Raw genomic sequence first — 25,395 nt, 5'->3', positions numbered from 1 at the left:
TTCAGGGGTGAGGGAGTTATTGGGGTACACCTGAATTCAGGGGGTGAGGTGGTTATTGGGGTACGGATGAATACTAGATGCGAGGAAGGTATTGGGGTACACCTGAATTCAGGGTGCGAGACGGGTGTTGGGGTATACCTGAATTCAGGGGGTGAGGGAGTTATTGGGGCACACCTGAATTCAGGGGTGAGGGAGTTATTGGGGTACATCTGAATTCAGGGGGGAAGGTGGTTATTGGGGTACAGCTGAATACTAGATGCGAGGAAGGTATTGGGGTACATCTGAATTCAGGGTGCGAGACGGGTGTTGGGGTACACCTGAATTTAGGGGATGCGGGAGTTATTGGGTTACACCTGAATTCAGGGGGTGAGGGAGTTATTGGGGTACACCTGAATTCAGGGTGCGAGGCAGGTATTGGGGTACATCTGAATTTAGGGGGTGCTGGAGTTATTGGTGTAGACCCGAATCCAGGGGGTGAGGTGGGTATTGGGATACACCTGAATTCAGGGGGCGAGGCGGGCATCGGGGTACACCTGAATTCAGGGGGCGAGGTGGGTATTGGGGTACCCCTGAATTCCAGACGCGGGGGAGGTATTGGAGTACACCTGAATTCAGGGGGTGAGGCAGTATTGTGGGTCCCTAGAATTCAGGGGAGAATGACGTAGTATTGGGGATCACTAGAATTCGGGGATGAGGGGGGTCTTGGGGTATTCCTGATTTAAGGGGGTGAGGGGGCACAGGGGTGCACCAGAATTCAGGGGGTGAGAGGGGTATGGGGTACACCTGAATTCAGGGGTTGGGGGTTTAGGGTTACACCTGAATTCAGGGGTTGGGGATTTAGGGGCACACCTGAATTCAGGGGATGGGGGTATAGCGGTACACCAGAATTCAGGGGGTGCGGGAGTTATTGGGGTACACCTGAATTCAGGGTGCGAGGCGTGTATTGGGGTACACCTGAATTCAGGGGATGGGGGTATAGGGGTACACCAGAATTCAGGGGGTGCGGGAGTTATTGGGTACACCTGAATTCAGGGTGCGAGGCGTGTATTGGGGTACGCCTGAATTCAGGGGGTGACGCAGTATAGGGGTGTGTCTGAATTCATGGGGTAATGATGCAGTATTGTGGGTCTCGAGAATTCAGGAAGTGAGTCAGTATTGGGGTCCATTAAAATTCAAGGGGTAACGCAGTATTTGGGGGTCACTGGAATTCAGGGGGCAACGCAGTATTGGGGCGACACTCAACTGCAGGGAATTGGTGCAGTTGTGGGGGTACATCTTATGGAGGCTTGGGGTCTGGGTAGTTTGGGGTTGCCTCCAATTTGAGAGGGGTGTCGTCAACGGAATTGGGGTGCGGGGGGGCATGGAGTAGGGGGGCGGGTCGTGATGGACGAGCGAACCGAACATACGATTAACAGCGCCAATTTTGTATTTCTGTTCCAATCCCGCCTCTCCCACCTCCCCCCCCCCCCCAATTCCTCCCCCTCTCCCCATTTCACACACCGTACCCCGAAACATTTGTCGCGACTGCTGCACTCTCGGCCCAAACTCCACCCCACCACCCCCTGCAACGCAGCTGATGTCAAAGCGAGGCCTCAGTCGCGGGGAGGAGGGGGATACGGAGAAGCGGGGGCAAGGGGGAGGGGGCACCGAGAGACCCCCGGCCCGAGGAAACGAACGCGAGGACCAGCAGCCGACCGAAGCCAAGAAGGAAGAAGGGTCGGCTCGGCTAGGATACCACGAGCGCAGTGATACACATCTCCAACAGGTACCTACTGAGGGGACAGCCTTCCTCAATCGTGGGTGGGCTCGGGTGGGCTGGGAAGGACATAAGAACATCAGAAATAGGAGCAGGAGTCGGCCATTCGGCCCCTCGAGCCTGCTCCGCCATTTAATACGACCATGGCTGATCCGATCATGGACTCAGCTCCACTTCCCCGCCCGCTCCCCATAACCCTTCACTCCCTTATCGCTCAAAAATCTGTCTATCTCCACCTTAAATATATTCAATGTCCCAGCCTCCACAGCTCTCTGGGGCAGAGAATTCCACAGATTTACAACCCTCTGAGAGAAGAAATTCCTCCTCATCTCAGTTTTAAATGGGCGGCCCCTTATTCTAAGACCATGCCCCCTAGTTCTAGTCTCCCACATCAGTGGAAACATCCTCTCTGCATCCACCTTGTCGAGCCCCCTCATAATCTGATACGTTTCCATAAGATCACCTCTCAATTCTTCTGAATTCCAATGAGTAGAGGCCCAACCTCCTCAACCTTTCCTCATAAGTCAACCCCCTCATCTCCGGAATCAACCCAGTGAACCTTCTCTGAACTGCCTCCAAAGCAAGTATATCCTTTCGTAAATACGGAGACCAAAACTGCACGCAGTACTCCAGGTGTGGCCTCACCAATACCCTGTATAACTGGAGCAAGACTTCCCTGCTTTTATACTCCATCCCCTTTGCAATAAAGGCTAAGATTCCATTTGCCTTTCTGATCACTTGCTGTACATAGAAAATAGGTGCAGGAGTAGGCCATTCGGCCCTTCGAGCCTGCACCACCATTCAATATGATCATGGCTGATCATGCAACTTCAGTACCCCATTCCTGCTTTCTCTCCATACCCCCTGATCCCTTTAGCCGTAAGGGACACATCTAACTCCCTCTTGAATATATCCAACGAACTGGCCCCAACAACTTTCTGTGGTAGAGAATTCCACAGGTTCACAATTCTCTGAGTGAAGAAGTTTCTCCTCATCTCGGTCCTAAATGGCTTACCCCTTATCCTTAGACTGTGACCCCTGGTTCTGGACTTCCCCAACATCAGGAACATTCTTCCTGCATCTAACCTGTCCAGTCCCGTTAGAATTTTATATGTTTCTATGAGATCCCCTCTCATTCTTCTAAACTCCAGTGAATATAAGCCTCGTCGATCCAGTCTTTCTTCATATGTCAGTCCTGCCATCCCGGAAATCAGTCTGGTGAACCTTCGCTGCACTCCCTCAATAGCAAGAATGTCCTTCCTCAGATTAGGAGACCAAACTGAACACAATACTCCAGGTGAGACATCACCAAGGCCCTGTACAACTGCAGTAAGACCTCCCTGCTCCTATACTCAAATCCTCAAATCCTCTCACTATGAAGGCCAACATACCATTTGCCTTCTTCACCGCCTGCTGTACCTGCATGCCAACTTTCAATGACTGATGTACCATGACACCCAGGTCTCGATGCACCTCCCCTTTTCCTAATCTGCCACCATTCCGATAATATTCTGCCTTCCTGTTTTTGCCACCAAAGTGGATAACCTCACATTTATCCACATTATACTGCATCTGCCATGCATTTGCCCACTCACCTAACCTGTCCAAGTCACCGTGCAGCCTCTTAGCATCCCCTTCACAGCTCACACCGCCACCCAGCTTAGTGTCATCTGCAAACTTGGAGATATTACAATCAATTCCTTCGTCTACATCATTAATGTAGGCAGTACTCCAGGTGTGGCCTCACCAATACCCTGTATAACTGTAGCAAGACTTCCCTGCTTTTATACTCCATCCCCTTTGCAATAAAGGCCAAGATACCATTGGCCTTCCTGATCACTTGCTGTACCTGCATACTAACCTTTTGTGTTTCAGGCACAAGTACCCCCAGGTCCCGCTTTACTGCGGCACTTTGCAATCTTTCTACATTTAAATAATAACTTGCTCTTTGATTTTTTTTCTGCCAAAGTGCATGACCTCACACTTTCCAACATTATACTCCATCTGACAAATTTTTGCCCACTCACTTAGCCTGTCTATGTCCTTTTGCAGATTTTTTGTGTCCTCCTCACACATTGCTTTTCCTCCCATCTTTGTATCGTCAGCAAACTTGGCTACGTTACACTCAGTCCCTTCTTCCAAGTTGTCAATATAGTTTCTAAATAGCTGGGGTCCCAGCACTGATCCCTGTGACACCCCACTAGTTACTGATTGCCAACCCGAGAATGAACCATTAATCCCGACTCTCTGTTTTCTGTTAATTAGCCAATCCTCTATCCATGCTAGTATATTACCCCCAGCCCCGTGAACATAAGGACATCAGGAGCAGGAGGTGGCCATTCGGCCCCTCGAACTGCACCACCATTCAATGAGATCACGGCTGATCTTCGACCTCAACTCCACTTTCCCGCCCGATCCCTCGATCCCCTTAATATCCAAAAATCTATCGATCTCAGCCTTGAATATACTCAACGACTGAGCCTCCACAGACCTCTGGGGCAGAGAATTCCAAAGATTCACCCCCCTCTGAGTGAAGAAATTCCTCCTCATCTCAGTCCTAAATGGCCGACCCCTTATCCTGAGACTGTCTGACCCCTGGTTCTAGACTCCCCAGCCCGGGGGGAAACACCCTCCCTGCATCTACCCTGTCAATCCCCCTCAGAATCTGGTCTGTTTCAATGGGATCACCTCTCATTCTTCTAAACTCCAGAGAATATCGGCCCGGTCTACACAATCTCTCCTCATAGGACAATCGCCCCATCCCAGGAATCAGTCTGGTGAACCTTCGCTGCACTCCCTCTATGGCAAGTATATCCGTCCTTAGGTAAGGAGACCAAAACTGTACACAATACTCCAGGTGCGGTCTCACCAAGGCCCTGTATAATTCCAGTAAGACGTCTTTATAGTTATCATTAAATCCTCTCGAGATACAGAGTAAAGCTCCCTCTACACTGTCCCCATCAAACACTCCCAGGGCAGGTACAGGGGGTTAGATACAGAGTAAAGCTCCCTCTACACTGTCCCCATCAAACACTCCCAGGGCAGGTACAGGGGGTTAGATACAGAGTAAAGCTCCCTCTACACTGTCCCCATCAAACACTCCCAGGGCAGGTACAGGGGGTTAGATACAGAGTAAAGCTCCCTCTACACTGTCCCATCAAACACTCCCAGGGCAGGTACAGTGGGTTAGATACAGAGTAAAGCTCCCTCTACACTGTCCCATCAAACACTCCCAGGGCAGGTACAGGGGGTTAGATACAGAGTAAAGCTCCCTCTACACTGTCCCATCAAACACTCCCAGGGCAAGTACAGCACGGGGTTAGATACAGAGTAAAGCTCCCTCTACACTGTCCCATCAAACACTCCCAGGGCAGGTACAGGGGGTGAGATACAGAGTAAAGCTCCCTCTACACTGTCCCATCAAACACTCCCAGGGCAGGTACAGGGGGTTAGATACATAGTAAAGCTCCCTCTGCACTGTCCCATCGAACACTCCCAGGGCGGGTACAGGGGGTTAGATACAGAGTAAGGGCTCCCTCTACACTGTCCCATCAAACACTCCCAGGGCAGGTACAGCACGGGGTTAGATACAGAGTAAAGCTCCCTCTACATTGTCCCATCAAACACTCCCAGGGCAGATACAGGGGGTTAGATACAGAGTAAAGCTCCCTCTACACTGTCCCATCAAACACTCCCAGGGCAGGTACAGCATTGGTTAGATACAGAGTAAAGCTCCCTCTACACTGCCCCATCAAACACTCCCAGGGCAAGTACAGGGGTTATATACAGAGTAAATCTCCCTCTACACTGTCCCATCGAACACTCCCAGGGCAGGTACAGGGGGTTAGATACAGAGTAAAGCTCCCTCTACACTGTCCCATCGAACACTCCCAGGGCAGGTACAGGGGGTTAGATACAGAGTAAAGCTCCCTCTACACTGTCCCATCAAACACTCCCAGGGCAGGTACAGGGGGTTAGATACAGAGTAAAGCTCCCTCTACACTGTCCCATCACACATTCCCAGGGCAGGTACAGGGGCTTAGATGCAGAGTAAAGCTCCCTCTACACTGTCCCATCAAACACTCCCAGGGCAGGTACAGGGGGTGAGATACAGAGTAAAGCTCCCTCTACACTGTCCCATCAAACACTCCCAGGGCAGGTACAGCACGGGGTTAGATACAGAGTAAAGCTCCCTCTACACTGTCCCATTAAACACTCCCAGGGCAGGTACAGGGGGTTAGATACAGAGTAAAGCTCCCTCTACACTGTCCCATCAAACACTCCCAGGACAGGTACAGGGGGTTAGATACAGAGTAAAGCTCCCTCTACACTGTCCCATCAAACACTCCCAGGGCAGGTACAGGGGGTTAGATACAGAGTAAACATTCTGTGATTAACTGCTGCACTTTTCTCATTCCCCAGCACGCCCTCCTGTGGGACCAGCACTGGATTCAACAACTGCAGCACTTCCCGACGCACATGGAGACCTTGGGAGTCCCGTACCCTGGGGGGAGCCATCGGCCTCTGTCTCGGGCTCGCTCGTCCCCAGCCTCTGCCTCTGTCCCACCGCCACTCCCCGAGGGGCCCAGCAAGTCCTCCTTCACAACAGGTGAGCTCGGGGAGAGGGGAGAGAGGGAGGGAGAGAGAGGGGGAGAGGTGGGGCGGGGGGAGCGAGAGAGGGACGGAGAGAGAGAGGGGAGAGAGAGAGAGGAGAGAGAGGGGGAGAACGAGAGGGGAGGGGAGAAAGAGGGGGAGGGGGGGAGAGGGGGAGGGAGAGCGGGGGGAGAGAGAGGGAGGGAGAGAGAGGGAAGGAGAGAGAGGGAGGGAGAGAGAGGGAAGGAGAGAGAGGGAGGGAGAGAGAGGGGAAGAGGTGGGGAGGGAGGGAGCGAGAGAGGGAGGGAGCGAGAGAGGGGAGAGAGAGAGAGAGGGGAGGGGAGAGAGAGGGGGAGAGGGGGGGAGGGAGAGAGAGGGAGGGAGGGGAGAGCGAGAGAGGGAGGGGAGAGAGAGAGAGGGGGAGAGAGATGGTGAGAGGGAGGGAGCGAGAGAGGGAGAGAGAAAGGGGAGAGAGAGGGAGGGGAGAGCGAGAGAGGGAGGGGAGAGAGAGAGAGAGAGGGGGAGAGAGATGGTGAGAGGGAGAGGGGGATGGAGCGAGAGAGGGAGGGGAGAGAGAGAGAGGGGGAGAAAAGTGGGGAGCGGGGAGAGGGGAGAGAGAGAGCGGGAGGGAGTGAGGGAAGAAAGGGGGAGAGCTAGAGAGAAAGAGAGGGAGCAGGGGAAGGGAGAGAGAGGAAGAGTGGGAGAGAGAGAGAGAGGGAGGTAGATAGAGGGAGCGAGAAAAGGAAGAAAGGGAGAGAGGGAGGAAGGGGGGAGCGAGAGAAGGGAGGGAGATATGGAGGCGTAGAGAGGGAGGCGTAGAGGGGGAAAGAGAAAAGGGGAGAGCAGGAGGGAGAAATGGAGGGGAAGAGAGAGAATGAAGGAACGAGGGGCTAGAGGGATGGTGTGAAAGAGGGAGGGAGAGGGGAGAGGGCGGGGGTGCGTGCATTGTCAGTAATATCTCTTCCCCCGCTCCCACTGCCGACAGGGATCGTGTACGACAGTCTGATGCTCAAACACCAATGCAGCTGTGGGAATAGCAGCCACCCTGAACACGCAGGTCGCATCCAGAGTATCTGGTCCCGACTCCAGGAGACCGGCCTTCGGTCACAGTGTGAGGTCAGAGGGGCAGTGGGGCGGAGCGCGGGGGGGCGGGCATTGGGGGCGAGGGGGAAGGTGGGGCTGGGGGAGTGAGGTGGGACTGGGGGAGTGAGGTGGGGCTGGGGGAGAGCGACTGGGACCGGGGGAGGGTGAGCTGGGACTGGGGGAGAGCGAGCTGGGACTGGGGGAGTGAGGTGGGGCTGGGGGAGTGAGGTGGGGCTGGGGAGAGCGACTGGGACTGGGGGAGGGTGAGCTGGGACTGGGGGAGGGCGAGCTGGGACTGGGGGAGGGCGAGCTGGGACTGGGGGAGGGCGAGCTGGGACTGGGGGAGGGCGAGCTGGGACTGGGGGAGGGCGAGCTGGGACTGGGGGAGGGCGAGCTGGGACTGGGGGAGGGCAAGCTGGGACTGGGGGAGGGCAAGCTGGGACTGGGGGAGAGCGAGCTGGGACTGGGGGAGGGCGAGCTGGGACTGGGGGAGGGCGAGCTGGGACTGGGGGAGAGCGAGCTGGGACTGGGGGAGTGAGGTGGGGCTGGGGGAGAGCGAGCTGGGACTGGGGGAGAGCGAGCTGGGACTGGGGGAGTGAGGCGGGGCTGGGGGAGAGCGAGCTGGGACTGGGGGAGTGAGGTGGGGCTGGGGGAGAGCGAGCTGGGACTGGGGGAGTGAGGCGGGGCTGGGGGAGAGCGAGCTGGGACTGGGGGAGTGAGGCGGGGCTGGGGAGAGCGAGCTGGGACTGGGGGAGGGTGAGCTGGGACTGGGGGAGGGCGAGCTGGGACTGGGGGAGGGCGAGCTGGGACTGGGGGAGGGCGAGCTGGGACTGGGGGAGTGAGCTGGGACTGGGGGAGTGAGCTGGGACGGGGGGAGTGAGGTGGGGCTGGGGGAGTGAGGTGGGGCTGGGGGAGTGAGGTGGGGCTGGGGGAGTGAGGTGGGGCTGGGGGAGGGCGAGCTGGGACTGGGGGAGGGCGAGCTGGGACTGGGGGAGGGCGAGCTGGGACTGGGGGAGGGCGAGCTGGGACTGGGGGAGGGCGAGCTGGGACTGGGGGAGGGCGAGCTGGGACTGGGGGAGGGCGAGCTGGGACTGGGGGAGGGCGAGCTGGGACTGGGGGAGGGCGAGCTGGGACTGGGGGAGGGCGAGCTGGGACTGGGGGAGGGCGAGCTGGGACTGGGGGAGGGCGAGCTGGGACTGGGGGAGGGCGAGCTGGGACTGGGGGAGGGCGAGCTGGGACTGGGGGAGGGCGAGCTGGGACTGGGGGAGGGCGAGCTGGGACTGGGGGAGGGCGAGCTGGGACTGGGGGAGGGCGAGCTGGGACTGGGGGAGGGCGAGCTGGGACTGGGGGAGGGCGAGCTGGGACTGGGGGAGGGCGAGCTGGGACTGGGGGAGGGCGAGCTGGGACTGGGGGAGGGCGAGCTGGGACTGGGGGAGGGCGAGCTGTGACTGGGGGAGGGCGAGCTGGGACTGGTGGAGTGAGCTGGGACTGGGGGAGTGAGCTGGGACTGGGGGACGGTGAGCTGGAACTGGGGGAACGAGATGATGGACTGGTTTTCGAGATGTTGGACATTAAGTTGCCGCCCAAAGTTACACCAACATACCACTGGAACACCAAGATCCCAGTCATCAAGATCCACGGGGCGGCCCTGGACAACGTGGACCATTTCCCATACCTCGGGAGTCTCTCATCAACAAGGGCAGACATTGGCGATGAGATCCAACACCGCCTCCAGTGCTCCAGTGCAGCCTTCGGTCATCTGAGGAAAAGAGTGTTCGAAGACCAGGCCCTCAAATCAATCACTTGGTTGACTCCGGAGATGAGGGGGTTGACTTATGAGGAAAGGTTGAGGAGGTTGGGCCTCTACTCATTGGAGTTCAGAAGAATGAGAGGTGATCTTATGGAAACGTATCAGATTATGAGGGGGCTCGACAAGGTGGATGCAGAGAGGATGTTCCCACTGATGGGGGAGACTAGAACTAGGGGGCATGGTCTTAGAATAAGGGGCCGCCCATTTAAAACTGAGATGAGGAGGAATTTCTTCTCTCAGAGGGTTGTAAATCTGTGGAATTCTCTGCCCCAGAGAGCTGTGGAGGCTGGGACATTGAATATATTTAAGGTGGAGATAGACAGATTTTTGAGCGATAAGGGAGTGAAGGGTTATGGGGAGCGGGCGGGGAAGTGGAGCTGAGTCCATGATCAGATCAGCCATGATCGTATTAAATGGCGGAGCAGGCTCGAGGGGCCGAATGGCCGACTCCTGCTCCTGTTTCTTATGTTCTTGTAAACCGCTGCACTTTGAACCAATCCATGCCTTGATTTGCCTAACCCCAGTATCTCTCTCTCTCTCTCTCTCGTTCCCTCGCTCCCGCAGTATATCCGAGGCAGGAAAGCCACACTGGAAGAGCTACAGTCAGTCCACACTGAGCAACACGTGCTCCTGTACGGCACCAACCCACTCAACCAACTCAAACTGGACAGCCGGAAGCTGTTGGGTAGGAATTGCCAATACCTGGCCGTCACTGACAGTATAGCTACGGGCTAATCGATGCGCGGTGCGGGGAAGCGGAGCAGGCGGACTAAACTTGTCGCGGGGGGCAGGGGGGGGGTGTCGTTTGACATTTGCGCCGTGTTGGGGTAAAGCGAGGAAGATTGAGAAGAGGGTTGGGGGGCGATGACACAGCCCTGTTTGACCCCGGACCGGACGTGGATTGGGTCAGTGACGGATCCGTTGGTCAGGATCACGGCCTTGCATGTCATCGTGGAGCAGGCGGAGGATGTTGACCAACTTTTGAGGGCATCCGAAACGGAGGAGGACGCTCTGTAGACCCTCGATGTTGACAGTGTCGAAGACCTGTGTAAGGTCGAAGGCCGTGTCTAAGGGCTGGCGATGGTCCCTGGATTTTTCCTGTCGGTTGCCCCGTCCGGACCGGGGTCAAACAGGGTTGTGTCATCGCCCCCAACCCTCTTCTCAATCTTCCTCGCTGCCATGCTCCACCTCACAGTCAACAAGCTCCTGGGCTGGAGTGGAACTAAACGACAGAACCAGTGGGAACCTGTTCAACCTTGGCCGTCTCCAGGTCAGGTTCAAGATCACCCCAACCTCAGTCGTCGAGCTACAGTACGCGGACAACGCCTGCGTCTGTGCATACACAGAGGCTGCACTCCAGGACATAGTCGATGTATTTACTGAGGCGTATGAAAGCATGGGCCTTACGCTAAACATCCGTAAGACAAAGGTCCTCCACCAGCCTGTCCTCGCCGCACAGCACTGCCCCCCAGTCATCAAGATCCACGGCGTGGCCCTGGACAACGTGGACCATTTCCCAAACCTCGGGAGCCTCTTATCAACAAGGGCAGACATTGGCGACGAGATCCAACACCGCCTCCAGTGCGCCAGTGCAGCCTTCGGCCGCCTGAGGAAAAGAGTGTTCGAAGACCAGGCCCTCAAATCCACCACCAAGCTCATGGTCTACAGGGCTGTAGTGATACCCGCCCTCCTGTATGGCTCAGAGACACGGACCGTGTACAGTAGGCACCTCAAGTCGCTGGAGAAATACCACCAACGCTGTCTCCGCAAGATCCTGCAAATCCCCCGGGAGGACAGACGCACCAACGTTAGCGTCCTCGACCAGGCCCAACATCCCCAGCATCGAAGCACTGACCACACTCGACCAGCTCCGCTGGGCAGGGCCACATCGTCCGCATGGCCTCCAGACACGAGACTCCCCAAAGCAAGCGCTCTACTCGGAACTCCTTCACGGGCAAACGAGCCAAAGGTGGGCAGAGGAAACGTTACAAGGGACCACCCTCAAAGCCCTCCCTGATAAAGTGCAACATCCCCACCGACACCTGGGAGTCCCTGGGCCCAAAGACCAGTCCGCCCTAAGTGGAGGGAGTGCATCCGGGAGGGCGCTGAGCACCTCGAGTCTCGTCGCCGAGAGCGTGCAGAAACCAAGCGCAGGCAGCGGAAGGAGCGTGCGGCAAACCAGTCCCACCCTCCCCTTCCCTCAACGTCTATCTGTCCCACCTGTGACAGGGACTGTGGTTCCCGTATTGGACTGTTCAGCCACCTAAGGACTCGTGTTTAGAGTGGGAGCAAGTCTTCCTCGATTCCGAGGGACTGCCTAAGATGATATACAATCGGTCAATATTACAATCCCTAGCGTAAGACAGAGGAACTCACGATTCATCGGAACCTCCGAATATTGATAAGCCCTACAAACTAGAGCATGTGTCTGATTAATTTACTGCCGTTAGTATCCAGTGCAGTGACCATCTTGTAACCCCTTACACGCCGTGAAGAATCGAGGGAACTTCCAACGAGGCGCTAAGTGCGGTGTGATCCATCGTGGTTTGAAGCCTCACTTATCTCTCTCCTTCCCTTCTCTTTCTAGGAATGCTTTCCCAGAGAGTATTCGTTATGTTACCTTGCGGAGGTCTGGGGGTGAGTATCTCTCTCGTACAGCTTTACAGTACAGAAATAGGAAGGCCAATGGTATGTTGGCCTTCATTGCAAGAGGGTTTGAGTACAGGAGCAAGGATGTCTTACTGCAGTTATACAGGGCCCTGGTGAGACCACACCTGGAGTATTGTGTGCAGTTTGGGTCTCCTTACCTAAGGAAGGATATACTTGCCATAGAGGGAGTGCAGCGAAGGTTCACCAGACTGATTCCTGGGAGGGCAGGACTGCCGTATGAGGAGAGATTGGGTCGACTGGGCCTGTATTCACTGGAGTTGAGAAGAATGAGAGGGGATCTCATTGAAAGGTATAAAATTCTGACGGGGTTGGACAGACTGGATGCGGGGAGGATGTTTTCCCCGGGGCTGGGAAGTCTAGAACAAGGGGTCACACAGTCTCAGGATACGGGGGAGGAAATTTAGGAGCGAGATGAGGAGAAATGTTTTCACTCCGAGGGTGGTGAACCTGTGGAATTCTCTACCACAGGAGGCTGTGGAGGCCAAGTCACTGAATATATTTAAGAGGGAGATAGAGAGATTTCTAGACACAAAAGGCATCAAGGGGTATGGGGAGACAGCGGGAATATGGTGTTGAGATAGAGGATCAGCAATGATCATATTGAATGGTGCAGGCTCGAGGGGCCGAATGGCCGACTCCTGCTCCGATTTCTTACTTTCTCTGAAGGAGTTGTCTTGACTTTATTTTCTGAGTTCCGTCCCTCCGTTTACAGGTGGACAGCGACACGGTCTGGAACGAGATGCACTCGTCGAGCGCGGCCCGCATGGCGGTGGGGTGTGTCGTCGATTTGACACTCAAGGTGGCCTCGGGCGAGCTGAAGGTACCATCCCAAGCTCACCTCCCCTTCGCGCGCCCCCCAGCTCTCCCCCCCCCCCCCACAACCCCCACCCCTGTGCCTTTCATACAACTCGACAGAGCCCGCCCGCCCCCCCCCCACCCACCACCCTCGCGCGTTCAGCTCATCGCCAAGCGCTCGCCCCCTCAGGCACCGAGTGTCGGCGGGGTCGTTCGACCATGAGTGGCATCGTGCACCCGCGATATCCGCCGTGGGCCGGCGCCTGCCGAGGTGCGGGAGGGGCGGGGTCAAAGGGTAGCGGTCCCGGGGGGAGGGATCCCTGAATTATTTCACCCAACTTCCGCGCCAATGCACCTCCTTGGGATCGTGTTCAGTGGGAGTGAATGGGAAGGGGTTTGAGTCCATTGGGATTGTGTACAGTGGGAGCGAATGGGAAGGGGTTTGGGTCCATTAGGATTGTGTACAGTGGGAGTGAATGGGAAGGAGTTTGGGTCTACTGGGATTGTGTAGAGTGGGAGTGAATGGGAAGGGGTTTGGATTCAGTGGGAGTGAATGGGAAGGGGTGTGGGTCCATTGGGATTGTGCACAGTGGGAGTGAATGGGAAGGGGTTTGGGTCCATTGGGATTGTGTACATTGGGAGTGGGTGGGAAGGGGTTGGGTCCATTGGGATTGTTTACAGTGGGAGTAAATGGGAAGGGGTTGTGTCAATTGGGATTGTGTACAGTGGGAGTGAATGGGAAGGGGTTTGGGTCCATTGGGATTGTGTACAATGGGAGTGAATGGGAAGGGGTTTGGGTCCATTGGGATTGTGTACATTGGGAGTGGGTGGGAAGGGGTTGGGTCCATTGGGATTGTTTACAGTGGGAGTAAATGGGAAGGGGTTGTGTCAATTGGGATTGTGTACAGTGGGAGTGAATGGGAAGGGGTTTGGGTCCATTGGGATTGTGTACAATGGGAGTGAATGGGAAGGGGTTTGGGTCCATTGGGATTGGGTACAGTGAGAGTGAATGGGAAGGGGTTTGGGTCCATTGGGATTGTGTACATTGGGAGTGAATGGGAAGGGGTTTGGTTCCATTGGGATTGTGTACAATGGTAGTGAATGGGAAGGGGTTGGGTCTATTGGGATTGTGTACAATGGGAGTGAATGGGAAGGGGTTTGGGTCCATTGGGATTGTATACAGTGGGAGTGAATGGGAAGGGTTTGGATCACTCACTCAGTCCAAGAAGGTGCTCGGAGATAATTTTTGGTGAACACTGTGGACCATTCTATTCTCACTTTCTGTTGCAGAATGGATTTGCTATTGTGAGACCCCCGGGACATCATGCAGAGCCCTCTACTGCGATGTGAGTTAACTTTCGCCCATGAGCTGTTCAGTCTATGGTCGTTGGCCTTAATCTCATGTCGGGGTTTGGGAACCAAGAGCAGGAACGAAAGCTACAGTTTGTACAAAGCACTGGTCAGACCCCCGCTGGAGTGACTGCGTCCAGTTCTGCCCCCCCCCCACCCGTCTCAGGAGGGATATATCAGCCTCAGGAGGAGCGCAGAATGACCAGAACGATACCCGGTGGGGGGGGGGGGGGGGGAGGGGAGGGGGTATAAAGGGTTAAATCCCGAGGGCAGGTCACACAGACTTGTGTTCCCTCGAGTGTAGAAGATTGAGGGGCAATTTGATTGGGGAGGGGGGGGACGGGGTTTAACGACTCGATGGGGTAGATAGAGAGAGAGAAACTGTTCCCTCTGGTGGACATTCTTGCTATTGAGGGAGTGCAGCGAAGGTTCACCAGACTGATTCCCGGGATGGCGGGACTGACCTATCAAGAAAGACTGGATCAACTGGGTTTGTATTCACTGGAATTCAGAAGAATGAGAGGGGACCTCATAGAAACATTTAAAATTCTGACGGGGTTAGACAGGTTAGATGCAGGAAGAATGTTCCCAATGTTGGGGAAGTCCAGAACCAGAGGTCACAGTCTAAGGATAAGGGGTAAGCCATTTAGGACCGAGATGCGGAGGAAGTTCTTCACCCAGAGAGTGGTGAACCTGTGGAATTCTCTACCACAGAAAGTAGTTGAGGCCAATTCACTAAATATATTCAAAAAGGACTTAGATGAGGTCCTTACTACTAGGGGGATCAAGGGGTATGGCGAGAAAGCAGGAAGGGGGTACTGAAGTTGAATGTTCAGCCATGAACTCATTGAATGGCGGTGCAGGCTCGAAGGGCCGAATGGCCTGCTCCTGCACATATTTTCTATGTTTCTATGGTGGGGGCAGTCCAGAACAAGGGGGAGTCAGCTTAAAATCAGAGCCAGACCGTTCAGGGGTGATGTCAGGAAACACTTCGTCACACAAAGGGCCGTGGGAATCGGGAACTCTCTCCCCCAAAAAGCCGAGGGTCGATTGGAGCTATCAAAACTGAGATCCATGGATTTTTGTCGGGTAAGGGGATGGAATTATTTGAAGCAAAGCAGGGTAGATGGATTTGAGAGACAGATAAAGCATTGATCTGAAACAGGTGCGGCTTAATGCTTCACCGAGAACTGGTTCATTGACATTGGTAGATGTGTTGACTCTTTGCCCCTCCTGATTATTACATAAGAACGTAAGAATTAAGAGCAGGAGTCAGCCATTCGGCCCCTCGAGCCTGCTCTGCCATCCAATGAGATCACGGCTGATCTTCGACCTCAACAGCAGATGACACTAAGCTGGGTGGCGGTGTGAGCTGTGAGGAGGATGCTAAGAGGCTGCAGGGTGACTTGGACAGGTTAGGTGAGTGGGCAAATGCATGGCAGATGCAGTATAATGTGGATAAATGTGAGGTTATCCACTCTGGTGGCAAAAACAGGAAGGCAGAATATTATCTGAATGGTGACAGATTAGGAAAAGGGGAGGTGCAACGAGACCTGGGTGTCATGGTACATCAGTCATTGAAAGTTGGCATGCAGGTATAGCAGGTGGTGATGAAGGCAAATGGTATGTTGGCCTTCATAGCGAGGGGATTTGAGTATAGGAGCAGGGAGGTCTTACTGCAGTTGTACAGGGCCTTGGTGAGACCTCACCTGGAGTATTGTGTTCAGTTTTGGTCTCCTAATCTGAGGAAGGACATTCTTGCTATTGAGGGAGTGCAGCGAAGGTTCACCAGACTGGTTCCCGGGATGGCAGGACTGACATATGAAGAAAGACTGGATCGACTCGGCTTATATTCACTGGAATTTATAAGAGTGAGAGTGGATTGCATAGAAGCATATAAAATTCTGACGGGACTGGACAGGTTAGATGCAGGAAGAATGTTCCCGATGTTGGGGAAGTCCAGAACCAGGGGACACAGTCTAAGGATAAGGGGTAAGCCATTTAGGACCGAGATGAGGAGAAACTTCTTCACTCAGAGAATTGTGAACCTGTGGAATTCTCTACCACAGAAAGTTGTTGGGGCCAGTTCGTTGGATATATTCAAAAGGGAGTTAGATGTGGCCCTTACGGCTAAAGGGATCAGGGGGTATGGAGAGAAAGCAGGAATGGGGTACTGAAGTTGCATGATCAGCCATGATCATATTGAATGGTGGTGCAGGCTCGAAGGGCCGAATGGCCGACTCCTGCACCTATTTTCTACGTTTCTATGTTTCTATGTAACTTCACTTTCCCGCCCGATCCCTCGATTCCCTTCATATCCAAAAATCTAGCAATCTCAGCCTTGAATATACTCAAGTTCTGAGCCTCCACAGCCCTCTGGGACAGAGAATTCCAAAGATTCACCCCCCTCTGAGTGAAGAAAATCCTCCTCATCTCAGTCCTAAATGGCCGACCCCTTATCCTGAGACTGTGTGACCCCTGGTTCTAGACTCCCCAGCCCGGGGGGAAACACCCTCCCTGCATCTACTCTGTCAATCCCCCTCAGAATCTGGTCTGTTTCAATGAGATCACCTCTCATTCTTCTAAACTGTAGAGAATTTAGGCACAGTCTACTCAATCTCTCCACATAAGAACATAAGAAATAGGAGCAGGAATCGGTCATACGGCCCCTCGAGCCTGCTCTGCCATTTAATACAATCATGGCTGATCCGATCATGGACTCAGCTCCACTTCATCAGGTGGATGCAGAGAGGATGTTTCCACTGATGGGGAAGACAAGAACTAGGGGCATGGTCTTAGAATAAGGGGCCGCCCATTTAAAACTGAGATAAGGAGGAATTTCTTCTCTCAGAGGGTTGTAAATCTGTGGAATTCTCTGCCCCAGGGAGCTGTGGAGGCTGGGACATTGAATATATTTCAGGTGGAGATAGACAGATGGAGGGGGTTACAGAGATAGGGAGGGGTGTAGGTGTTGGAGGGGGTTACAGAGATAGGGAGGGTGTAGGGGCTGGAGGAGGTTACAGAGATAGAGAGGTGGGTGAGTAGGCCATGGAGGGATTTGAAAGAGAGAGAGAGTTTAGGTTAGATTGGGTCATTGAATATATTCAAGGCGGAGATAGACAGATAAGGGAGTGAAGGGTTATGGGGAGCGGGCGGGGAAGTGGAGCTGTGTCCATGATCGGATCAGCCATGATGGTATTAAATGGCGGAGCAGGCTCGAGGGGCCGAATGGCCGACTTCTGCTCCTATTTCTGGTGTTCGCTGCTTTCTCTACATAACCCCTTAATCCCTTATCATGACTATACCCCATCGCTCCCCCAGCCCATCCCACGAATCAAGTGTCAATCTATATTGGCTTATGTTTAAAGAAATTGGCACCTCATGATTTTGCTGTCCAATCTCTTGATTTTTAAATTTGGTCTCTTGATTTATGAGCAGGTGGGATTGGCATTAACGTGTGAGTTGTCCTTGCTTAAATGTCTCAACATGTCCCTCTTGAAAAATAAAGGGAGCACCAGTTTACTAACTGCCATCCTTGCTAAAACAAAATGTACAACTCCGTGAATCATCATTTAATCAGCGCGTGTGTGTTCCGTTGTCCAAGGTTAGTATGCAGGTACAGCAAGTGATCAGGAAGGCCAATGGTATCTTGGCCTTTATTGCAAAGGGGATGGAGTATAAAAGCAGGGAAGTCTTGCTACAGTTATACAGGGTATTGGTGAGGCCACACCTGGAGTACTGCGTGCAGTTTTGGTTTCCGTATTAACGAAAGGATATACTTGCTTTGGAGGCTGTTCAGAGAAGGTTCACTCGGTTGATTCCGGAGATGAGGGGGTTGACTTATGAGGAAAGGTTGAGTAGGTTGGGCCTCTACTCATTGGAGTTCAGAAGAATGAGAGGTGATCTTATGGAAACGTATAAGATTATGAGGGGGCTTGACAAGGTGGATGCAGAGAGGATGTTCCCACTGATGGGGGAGACTAGAACTAGGGGGCATGGTCTTAGAATAAGGGGCCGCCCATTTAAAACTGAGATGAGGAGGAATTTCTTCTCTCTGAGGGTTGTAAATCTGTGGAATTCTCTGCCCCAGAGAGCTGTGGAGGCTGGGACATTGAATATATTTAAGGTGGAGATAGACAGATTTTTGAGCGATAAGGAGTGAAGGGTTATGGGGAGCGGGCGGGGAAGTGGAGCTGAGTCCATGATCGGATCAGCCATGATCGTATTAAATGGCGGAGCAGGCTCGAGGGGCCGAATGGCCGACTCCTGCTCCTATTTCTTATGTTCTTATGTTCTTATATTCCTGCCTCCTTCACAGGGGGTTCTGCTTTTTCAATTCCATCGCCATCGCGGCCAAACAACTCCTGCAGAAATCGAAGATGAGCAAAATCCTGATTGTGGACTGGGTGAGTGATTCAACCCTATCCCGTTCTCTCCCGTTATACAGAATCCCAATGGGCCCAACCCCTTCCCATTCACTCCCACTGTACACAATCCCAATGGACCCAACCCCTTCCCATTCACTCCCATTGTACAAAATCCCAATGGATCTAACCCCTTCCCATTCACTCCCATTGTACACAATCCCAATGGACCCAAACCCCTTCCCATTCACTCCCTCTGTACACAATTCCAATGGACCCAAGCCCCTTCCCATTCACTCCCATTGTACACAATCCCAATGGACTCAAACCCTTTCCCATTCACTCCCATTGTACACAATCCCAATGGACCCAAACCCCTTCCCATTCACTCCCACTTTACACAATCCCAATGGACCCAAACCCCTTCCCATTCACTCCCACTTTACATAATCCCAATGGATCTAACCCCTTCCCATTCACTCCCATTGTACACAATCCCAGTGGACCCAACCTCTTCCAATTCACTCCCATTGTACACAATCCCAATGGACCAAAATCCCTTCCTATTCACTCCCACAGTACATATGGCACTATTTGGAAGAAGAGCAGGGGGAGTGCTCCTCGGTGTCCTGGGGCCAATATTTATCTCTCAACCAACATCACTAAAACAAATGACCTGGGTCATTATCACATTGCTGCTTGTGGGAGCTTGCTGTGCGCAAATTGGCGTTTCCCACATTACAACAGTGACTGCACTCCAAAATGTACCTGATTGGCTGTAAAGGGCTTTGGGACGTCCGGTGGTCATGGAAGGCGCTATATAAATGCAAGTCTTTCTGATCTTGCACCCTCCGATATCTGGGGAGGCCTCTCTAACCCCACGTCACTATTGGAACAGTTGGGAGAGGTCACTCGATGGTTCTTGGCTCCCAACAATCTTCCCTCCACCAATACCCTCAACGAATAAAACACACACCTTAACCGGTCCACTGACCTCTTTGCTGATTGTGGGATCTTCCTATTCACAAATCTACATGCTGCATTTTCCCGACATTACGACAGCAACTACAGCTGGGACAAAGTACATCAGTGTCTGAGAAGTGCTTTGGGACATCCTGAGGTGCTATATAAATGCAGGTGTGTTGGGCGAATGGGAGAATGTTGAGGAGTTAAATGGCCTTTTCAGTCTCTGACTCTGAACCTTTCCTTCCGATAGGACGTCCACCACGGGAATGGAACTCAGCAGGTGTTCTACAGGGACCCCAACGTGTTATACATCTCCTTACATCGTCACGACGACGGGAATTTCTTCCCCGGAAGCGGAGCGGCGGATGAGGTCAGTATGGCTCCTAAACGCCCACTGTATGCAATCCCAATGGACCCAACCCCTTCCCATTCACTCCCACTGTACACAATCCCAATGGACCCAAACCCCTTCCCATTCACTCCCACTGTACACAATCCCAATGGACCCAACCCCTTCCCATTCACTCCCACTGTACACAATCCCAATGGACCCAAACTCCTTCCCATTCACTCCCACTGTACACAATCCCAATGGACCCAAACCCCTTCCCATTCACTCCCACTGTACACAATCCCAATGGATCCAACCCCTTCCCATTCACTCCCACTGTACACAATCCCAATGGATCCAAACTCCTTCCCATTCACTCCCACTGTACACAATCCCAATGGACCCAACCCCTTCCCATTCACTCCCACTGTACACAATCCCAATGGACCCAAACCTTCCCATTCACTCCCACTGTACGCAATTCCAATGGACCCAAACCCCTTCCCATTCACTCCCACTGTACACAATCCCAATGGACCCAAACTCCTTCCCATTCATTCTCACTGTATACAATCCCAATGGACCCAAACCCCTTCCCATTCACTCCCACTGTACACAATCCCAATGGACCCAAACCCCTTCCCATTCGCTCCCATTGTATGCAATCACAATGGACCCAAACCTCTTCCCATTCACTCCCACTGTACACAATCCCAATGGACCCAAACCCCTTCCCATTCACTCCCACTGTACACAATCCTAATGGACCCAAACCCCTTCCCATTCACTCCCACTGTACACAATCTCAATGGACCCAAACCCCTTCCCATTCACTCCCACTGTACACAATCCCAATGGACCCAAACCCCTTCCCATTCACTCCCACTGTACACAATCCCAATGGACCCAAACCCCTTCCCATTCACTCCCACTGTACACAATCCCAATGGACCCAAACCCCTTCCCATTCACTCCCACTGTACACAATCCCAATGGACCCAAACCCCTTCCCATTCACTCCCACTGTACACAATCCCAATGGACCCAAACCCCTTCCCATTCACTCTCACTGTATACAATCCCAATGGACCCAAACCCCTTCCCATTCGCTCCCATTGTATGCAATCCCAATTCACCCAAACCTTCCCATTCACTCCCACTGTACACAATCCCAATTCACCCAAACCTTCCCATTCACTCCCACTGTACACAATCCCAATGGACCCAAACCCCTTCCCATTCACTCCCACTGTACACAATCCCAATTCACCCAAACCTTCCCATTCACTCCCACTGTACACAATCCCAATGGACCCAAACCCCTTCCCATTCACCCCCACTGTACACAATCCCGATGGACCCAAACCCCTTCCCATTCACTCCCACTGTACACAATCCCAATGGACCCAAACCCCTTCCCATTCACACCCATTCTACACAATCCCAATGGACCCAAACCCCTTCCCATTCACTCCCATTATACACAATCCCAATGGACCCAAATTCCTTCCCATTCACTCCCACCGTATACAATCCCAATGGCTCACAATGGAACATAATAGAGCTCAACACTGCTATAAGGTATAGATTCCAACTCTTTTTACTAAGATGCTTTAGACTTTGAATTAGTCTGGTGGCCGTTTTCTGCACCCTTTCCAAAACCTCCATATCACCCACTATGTGAGGAGACCAACTTTGAACACATTATTCCAAGTGCGCCTGACTAAGGTCTTATACAAAGACGAAACAGTATTCCTCATTTCATACTTATAAGAACATAAGAAATAGGAGCAGGAGTCGGCCATTCGGCCCCTCGAGCCTGCTCCGCCATTCAATAAGATCATGGCTGATCTTCGACCTCAACTCCACTTTCCCGCCCGATCCCCATATTCCTGATTCATTTAATATCGAAAAATCTTGCTCTCTGTATTGAATCAACGACTGAGCCTCCACAGCCCTCTGGGGCAGAGAATTCCAAAGATTCACCACCCTCTGAGTGAAGAAATTCCTCCTCATCTCAGTCCTAAATGGCCAACCCCTTATCCTGAGATTGTGACCCCTGGTTCTAGTCTCCCCAGCCCGGGGGAAACATTCTCCCCGCATCCAGTCTGTCCAACCCCGTCAGAATTTTATACGTTTCCTCATAGGACAATCCCCCCATCCCAGGAATCAGTCTGGTGAACCTTCGCTGCACTCCCTCTATGGCAAGTATATCCTTCCTTAAGTAAGGAGACCAAAACTGTGCACAGTACTCCAGGTGTGGTCTCACCAGTGATCAAGATCCATGGCGCGGCCCTGGACAACGTGGACCATTTCCCATCTCGGGAGCCTCGTATCAACAAGGGCAGACATAGACGACACCACCTCCAGTGCTGCCTTCGGCTGCCTGAGGAAAAGAGTGTGCGAAGACCAGGCCCCTCAAATCCACCACCGAGCTCATGGTCTACAGGGCTGTAGTGATACCCGCCCTCCTGTGTGGCTCAGAGACATGGACCATGTACAGTAGACACCTCAAGTCGCTGGAGAAATACCACCAACAATGTCTCCGCAAGATCCTGCAAATCCCCCGGGAGGACAGACGCACCAACGTTAGCGTCCTCGACCAGGCCAACATCCCCAGCATCGAAGCACTGACCACACTCGACCAGCTCCGCTGGGCAGGGCCACATTGTCCGCATGGTCCCCCAGACACGAGACTCCCAAAGCAAGCGCTCTACTCGGAACTCCTTCACGGGCAAACGAGCCAAAGGTGGGCAAAGGAAACGTTACAAGGGACCACCCTCAAAGCCTCCCTGATAAAGTGCAACACCCCCACCGACACCTGGGAGTCCCTGGGCCCAAAGACCAGTCCGCCCTAAGTGGAGGGAGTGCATCCGGGAGGGCGCTGAGCACCTCGGGTCTCGTCGCCGAGAGCGTGCAGAAACCAAGCGCAGGCAGCGGAAGGAGCGTGCGGCAAACCAGTCCCACCCTCCCCTTCCCTCAACGTCTGTCTGTCCCACCTGTGACAGGGACTGTGGTTCCCGTATTGGGCTGTTCAGCCACCGAAGGACTCATTTTTAGAGTGGAAGCAAGTCTTCCTCGCTTCTGAGGGACTGCCTATAGTGATGATGATGATGATGTATTCGAGTTCCTTCCTTGCTCTTGCCCAGCCGTGACCTTGTTGTCTTTCTACCCCCTCAGGTCGGGTGTGGGGCTGGTGTTGGCTTTAACGTCAATGTCGCTTGGGCTGGAGGCCTTGACCCACCGATGGGAGACGCAGAATATCTCGCCGCCTTCCGGTAAGGTGTTGCGTGGTTTTGGGTGGGGGGGGGGGGCGGGGAGTGACATGTGTGGGTGGGACAGAGGGGCAGAGAATCGACCTGGTCAACTCTTGTGTCAATGGCCACCAGGTGGATATACCTCCTTTGAAGGCAGTTCAGAGAAGGTTCACTCGGTTGATTCCGGAGATGAGGGGGTTGACTTATGAGGAAAGGTTGAGTAGGTTGGGCCTCTACTCATTGGAATTCAGAAGAATGAGAGGTGATCTTATCGAAACATATCAGATTATGAGGGGGCTTGACAAGGTGGATGCAGAGAGGATGTTTCCACTGATGGGGGAGACTAGAACTAGGGGGCATGGTCTTAGAATAAGGGGCCGCCCATTTAAAACTGAGATGAGGAGGAATTTCTTCTCTCAGAGGGTTGTAAATCTGTGGAATTCTCTGCCCCAGAGAGCTGTGGAGGCTGGGACATTGAATGTATTTAAGGCGGAGATAGACAGATTTTTGAGCGATAAGGGAGTGAAGGGTTATGGGCAGCGGGCGGGGAAGTGGAGCTGAGTCCATGATCGGATCAGCCATGATCGTATTAAATGGCGGAGCAGGCTCGAGGGGCCGAATGGCCGACTCCTGCTCCTATTTCTTATGTTCTTATGTAAATGTGTTTGATTGGGTTTCCTTAATTTGGGAGTTGTTGGTGAAGTTGTCTATCCATTTTGTAGATCTCGGGACTCGTTGCGTTCTGGTGGTATGGGTCTTCATTTCTGCAGACTAATACTGCCCACATGCTCTCCCTGAACCCACCCCCCCCCACCCCACCAGATTAATCTCACCACCTCCTGTTCGTAAAACCATCTATCACCAGGACTTCACACTGGGTCTCCTCACCTCACCCCCCAAACTGTGAGGTCTCCTCAAACCCCCAAACTGTGGTCTCCTCAAACCCCCAAACTGTGGTGGTCTCAAACCCCCAAACTGTGGTCTCCTCAAACCCCCAAACTGTGGTCTCCTCAAACCCCCAAACTGTGTTCCTCACCCCCCAAACTGTGATCTCCTCACCCCCCAAACTGTGGTCTCCTCACCCCCCAAACTGGTTGGCCACCCACAGTCTACCAACGTAAACTAGAGGTGATCCAAAACTCGGCTGACCCCGTGTCCTAACTCGCACCGAGTCCCACTCACCCATCACCCCCTGTGCTCGCTGACCCCGTGTCCTAACTCACACCGAGTCCCGCTCACCCATCACGCCCTGTGCTCACTGACCCCGTGTCCTAACTCGCACCGAGTCCCGCTCACCCATCACCCCCTGTGCTCACTGCCCCCGTGTCCTAACTCGCACCCAGTCCCACTCACCCATCACGCCCTGTGCTCACTGACCTACATTGGCTCCCGGTTAAGCAACGCCTCGATTTCAAAATTCTCATCCTTGTTTACAAATCCCTCCATGGCCTCCTCACCCCCTCCCTATCTCTGTGACCTCCTCCAGCCCCTACACCCCTCCCTATCTCTGTAACCTCCTCCAGCTCCTACACCCCTCCTTATCTCTGTAACCTCCTCCAGCCCCTACACCCCTCCCTATCTCTGTAACCTCCTCCAGCCCCTACACCCCTCCCTATCTCTGTAACCTCCAGCCCCTACACCCCTCCCTATCTCTGTAACCCCCTCCAGCCCCACAACCCCCCGAGGTGTCTGCACTCCTCTAACTCTGCCCTCCTGACCATCCCTGATTATAATCGCTCCACCATCGGTGGCCGTGCCTTCTGTTGCCTGGGGCCCCAAGCTCTGGAACTCCCTCCCTAAACCTCTCCGCCTCTCTCTCCTCCTTCAAGACGCTCCTTAAAACCTCCTTCATTGACCCAGCTTTTGGTCAGCTGCCCCTAATTTCTACTTGGGCGGTGTGCAATTTTTTAAATCTCGTAACACTCCCATGACGTTTCATCCAACTTAAAGGCACTATGTAAATTTAAGTTGTTGTTGTTGTGATTAATTCCTTGTTTCCCGGACGGTTACAGGGCGGTGGTGATACCGATTGCCAAAGAGTTCTCCCCGGACCTGGTTCTCGTGTCGTCGGGTTTCGATGCTGTTGAAGGTCACCCACCACAGCTCGGGGGCTACAAGGTCTCAGCCAAATGTGAGTGGACCCACGGCTCATGCCCCAACCTTGGAGCGATACTTGCCCCACTCTACAAAAATATTCACAGCACCAAGACATAAGAACACAAGAAATAGGAGCAGGAGTCGGCCATTCGGCCCCTCGAGCCTGCTCCGCCATTTAATACCATCATGGCTGATCCGATCATGGACTCAGCTCCACTTCCCCGCCCGCTCCCCATAACCCTTCACTCCCTTATCGCCCAAAAATCTGTCTATCTCCACCTTAAATATATTCAATGTCCCAGCCTCCACAGCTCTCTGGGGCA

General features: G+C 53.5%; 1 protein-coding gene across 1 annotated transcript in view; it reads left to right on the top strand.

Moving 5' to 3' along the window:
• Positions 1 to 25,189, top strand: part of LOC139243999 (histone deacetylase 4-like) — a gene marked incomplete at its 5' end in the record, with an annotated part of 34,813 nt that extends 9,624 nt beyond the window's left edge. The window contains 11 exons of the mRNA XM_070870938.1: positions 1,574 to 1,765; positions 6,179 to 6,365; positions 7,335 to 7,465; positions 9,807 to 9,927; positions 11,830 to 11,879; positions 12,625 to 12,732; positions 13,998 to 14,053; positions 18,376 to 18,463; positions 19,638 to 19,757; positions 22,899 to 22,996; positions 24,988 to 25,189. Coding sequence (XP_070727039.1) covers positions 1,574 to 1,765; positions 6,179 to 6,365; positions 7,335 to 7,465; positions 9,807 to 9,927; positions 11,830 to 11,879; positions 12,625 to 12,732; positions 13,998 to 14,053; positions 18,376 to 18,463; positions 19,638 to 19,757; positions 22,899 to 22,996; positions 24,988 to 25,189 — 1,353 coding nt within the window. The remainder of the gene's footprint in view (positions 1 to 1,573; positions 1,766 to 6,178; positions 6,366 to 7,334; positions 7,466 to 9,806; positions 9,928 to 11,829; positions 11,880 to 12,624; positions 12,733 to 13,997; positions 14,054 to 18,375; positions 18,464 to 19,637; positions 19,758 to 22,898; positions 22,997 to 24,987) is intronic.
• Between the last annotated feature and the right edge of the window lie 206 nt (positions 25,190 to 25,395).

The sequence above is a fragment of the Pristiophorus japonicus genome, unplaced genomic scaffold, assembly GCF_044704955.1.
Source record: "Pristiophorus japonicus isolate sPriJap1 unplaced genomic scaffold, sPriJap1.hap1 HAP1_SCAFFOLD_1965, whole genome shotgun sequence".
NCBI classification, from domain to species: Eukaryota; Metazoa; Chordata; class Chondrichthyes; family Pristiophoridae; genus Pristiophorus; species Pristiophorus japonicus.
Note: the sequence above shows the minus strand (reverse complement) of the source record. Positions and strands in the feature narration are given on the sequence as shown.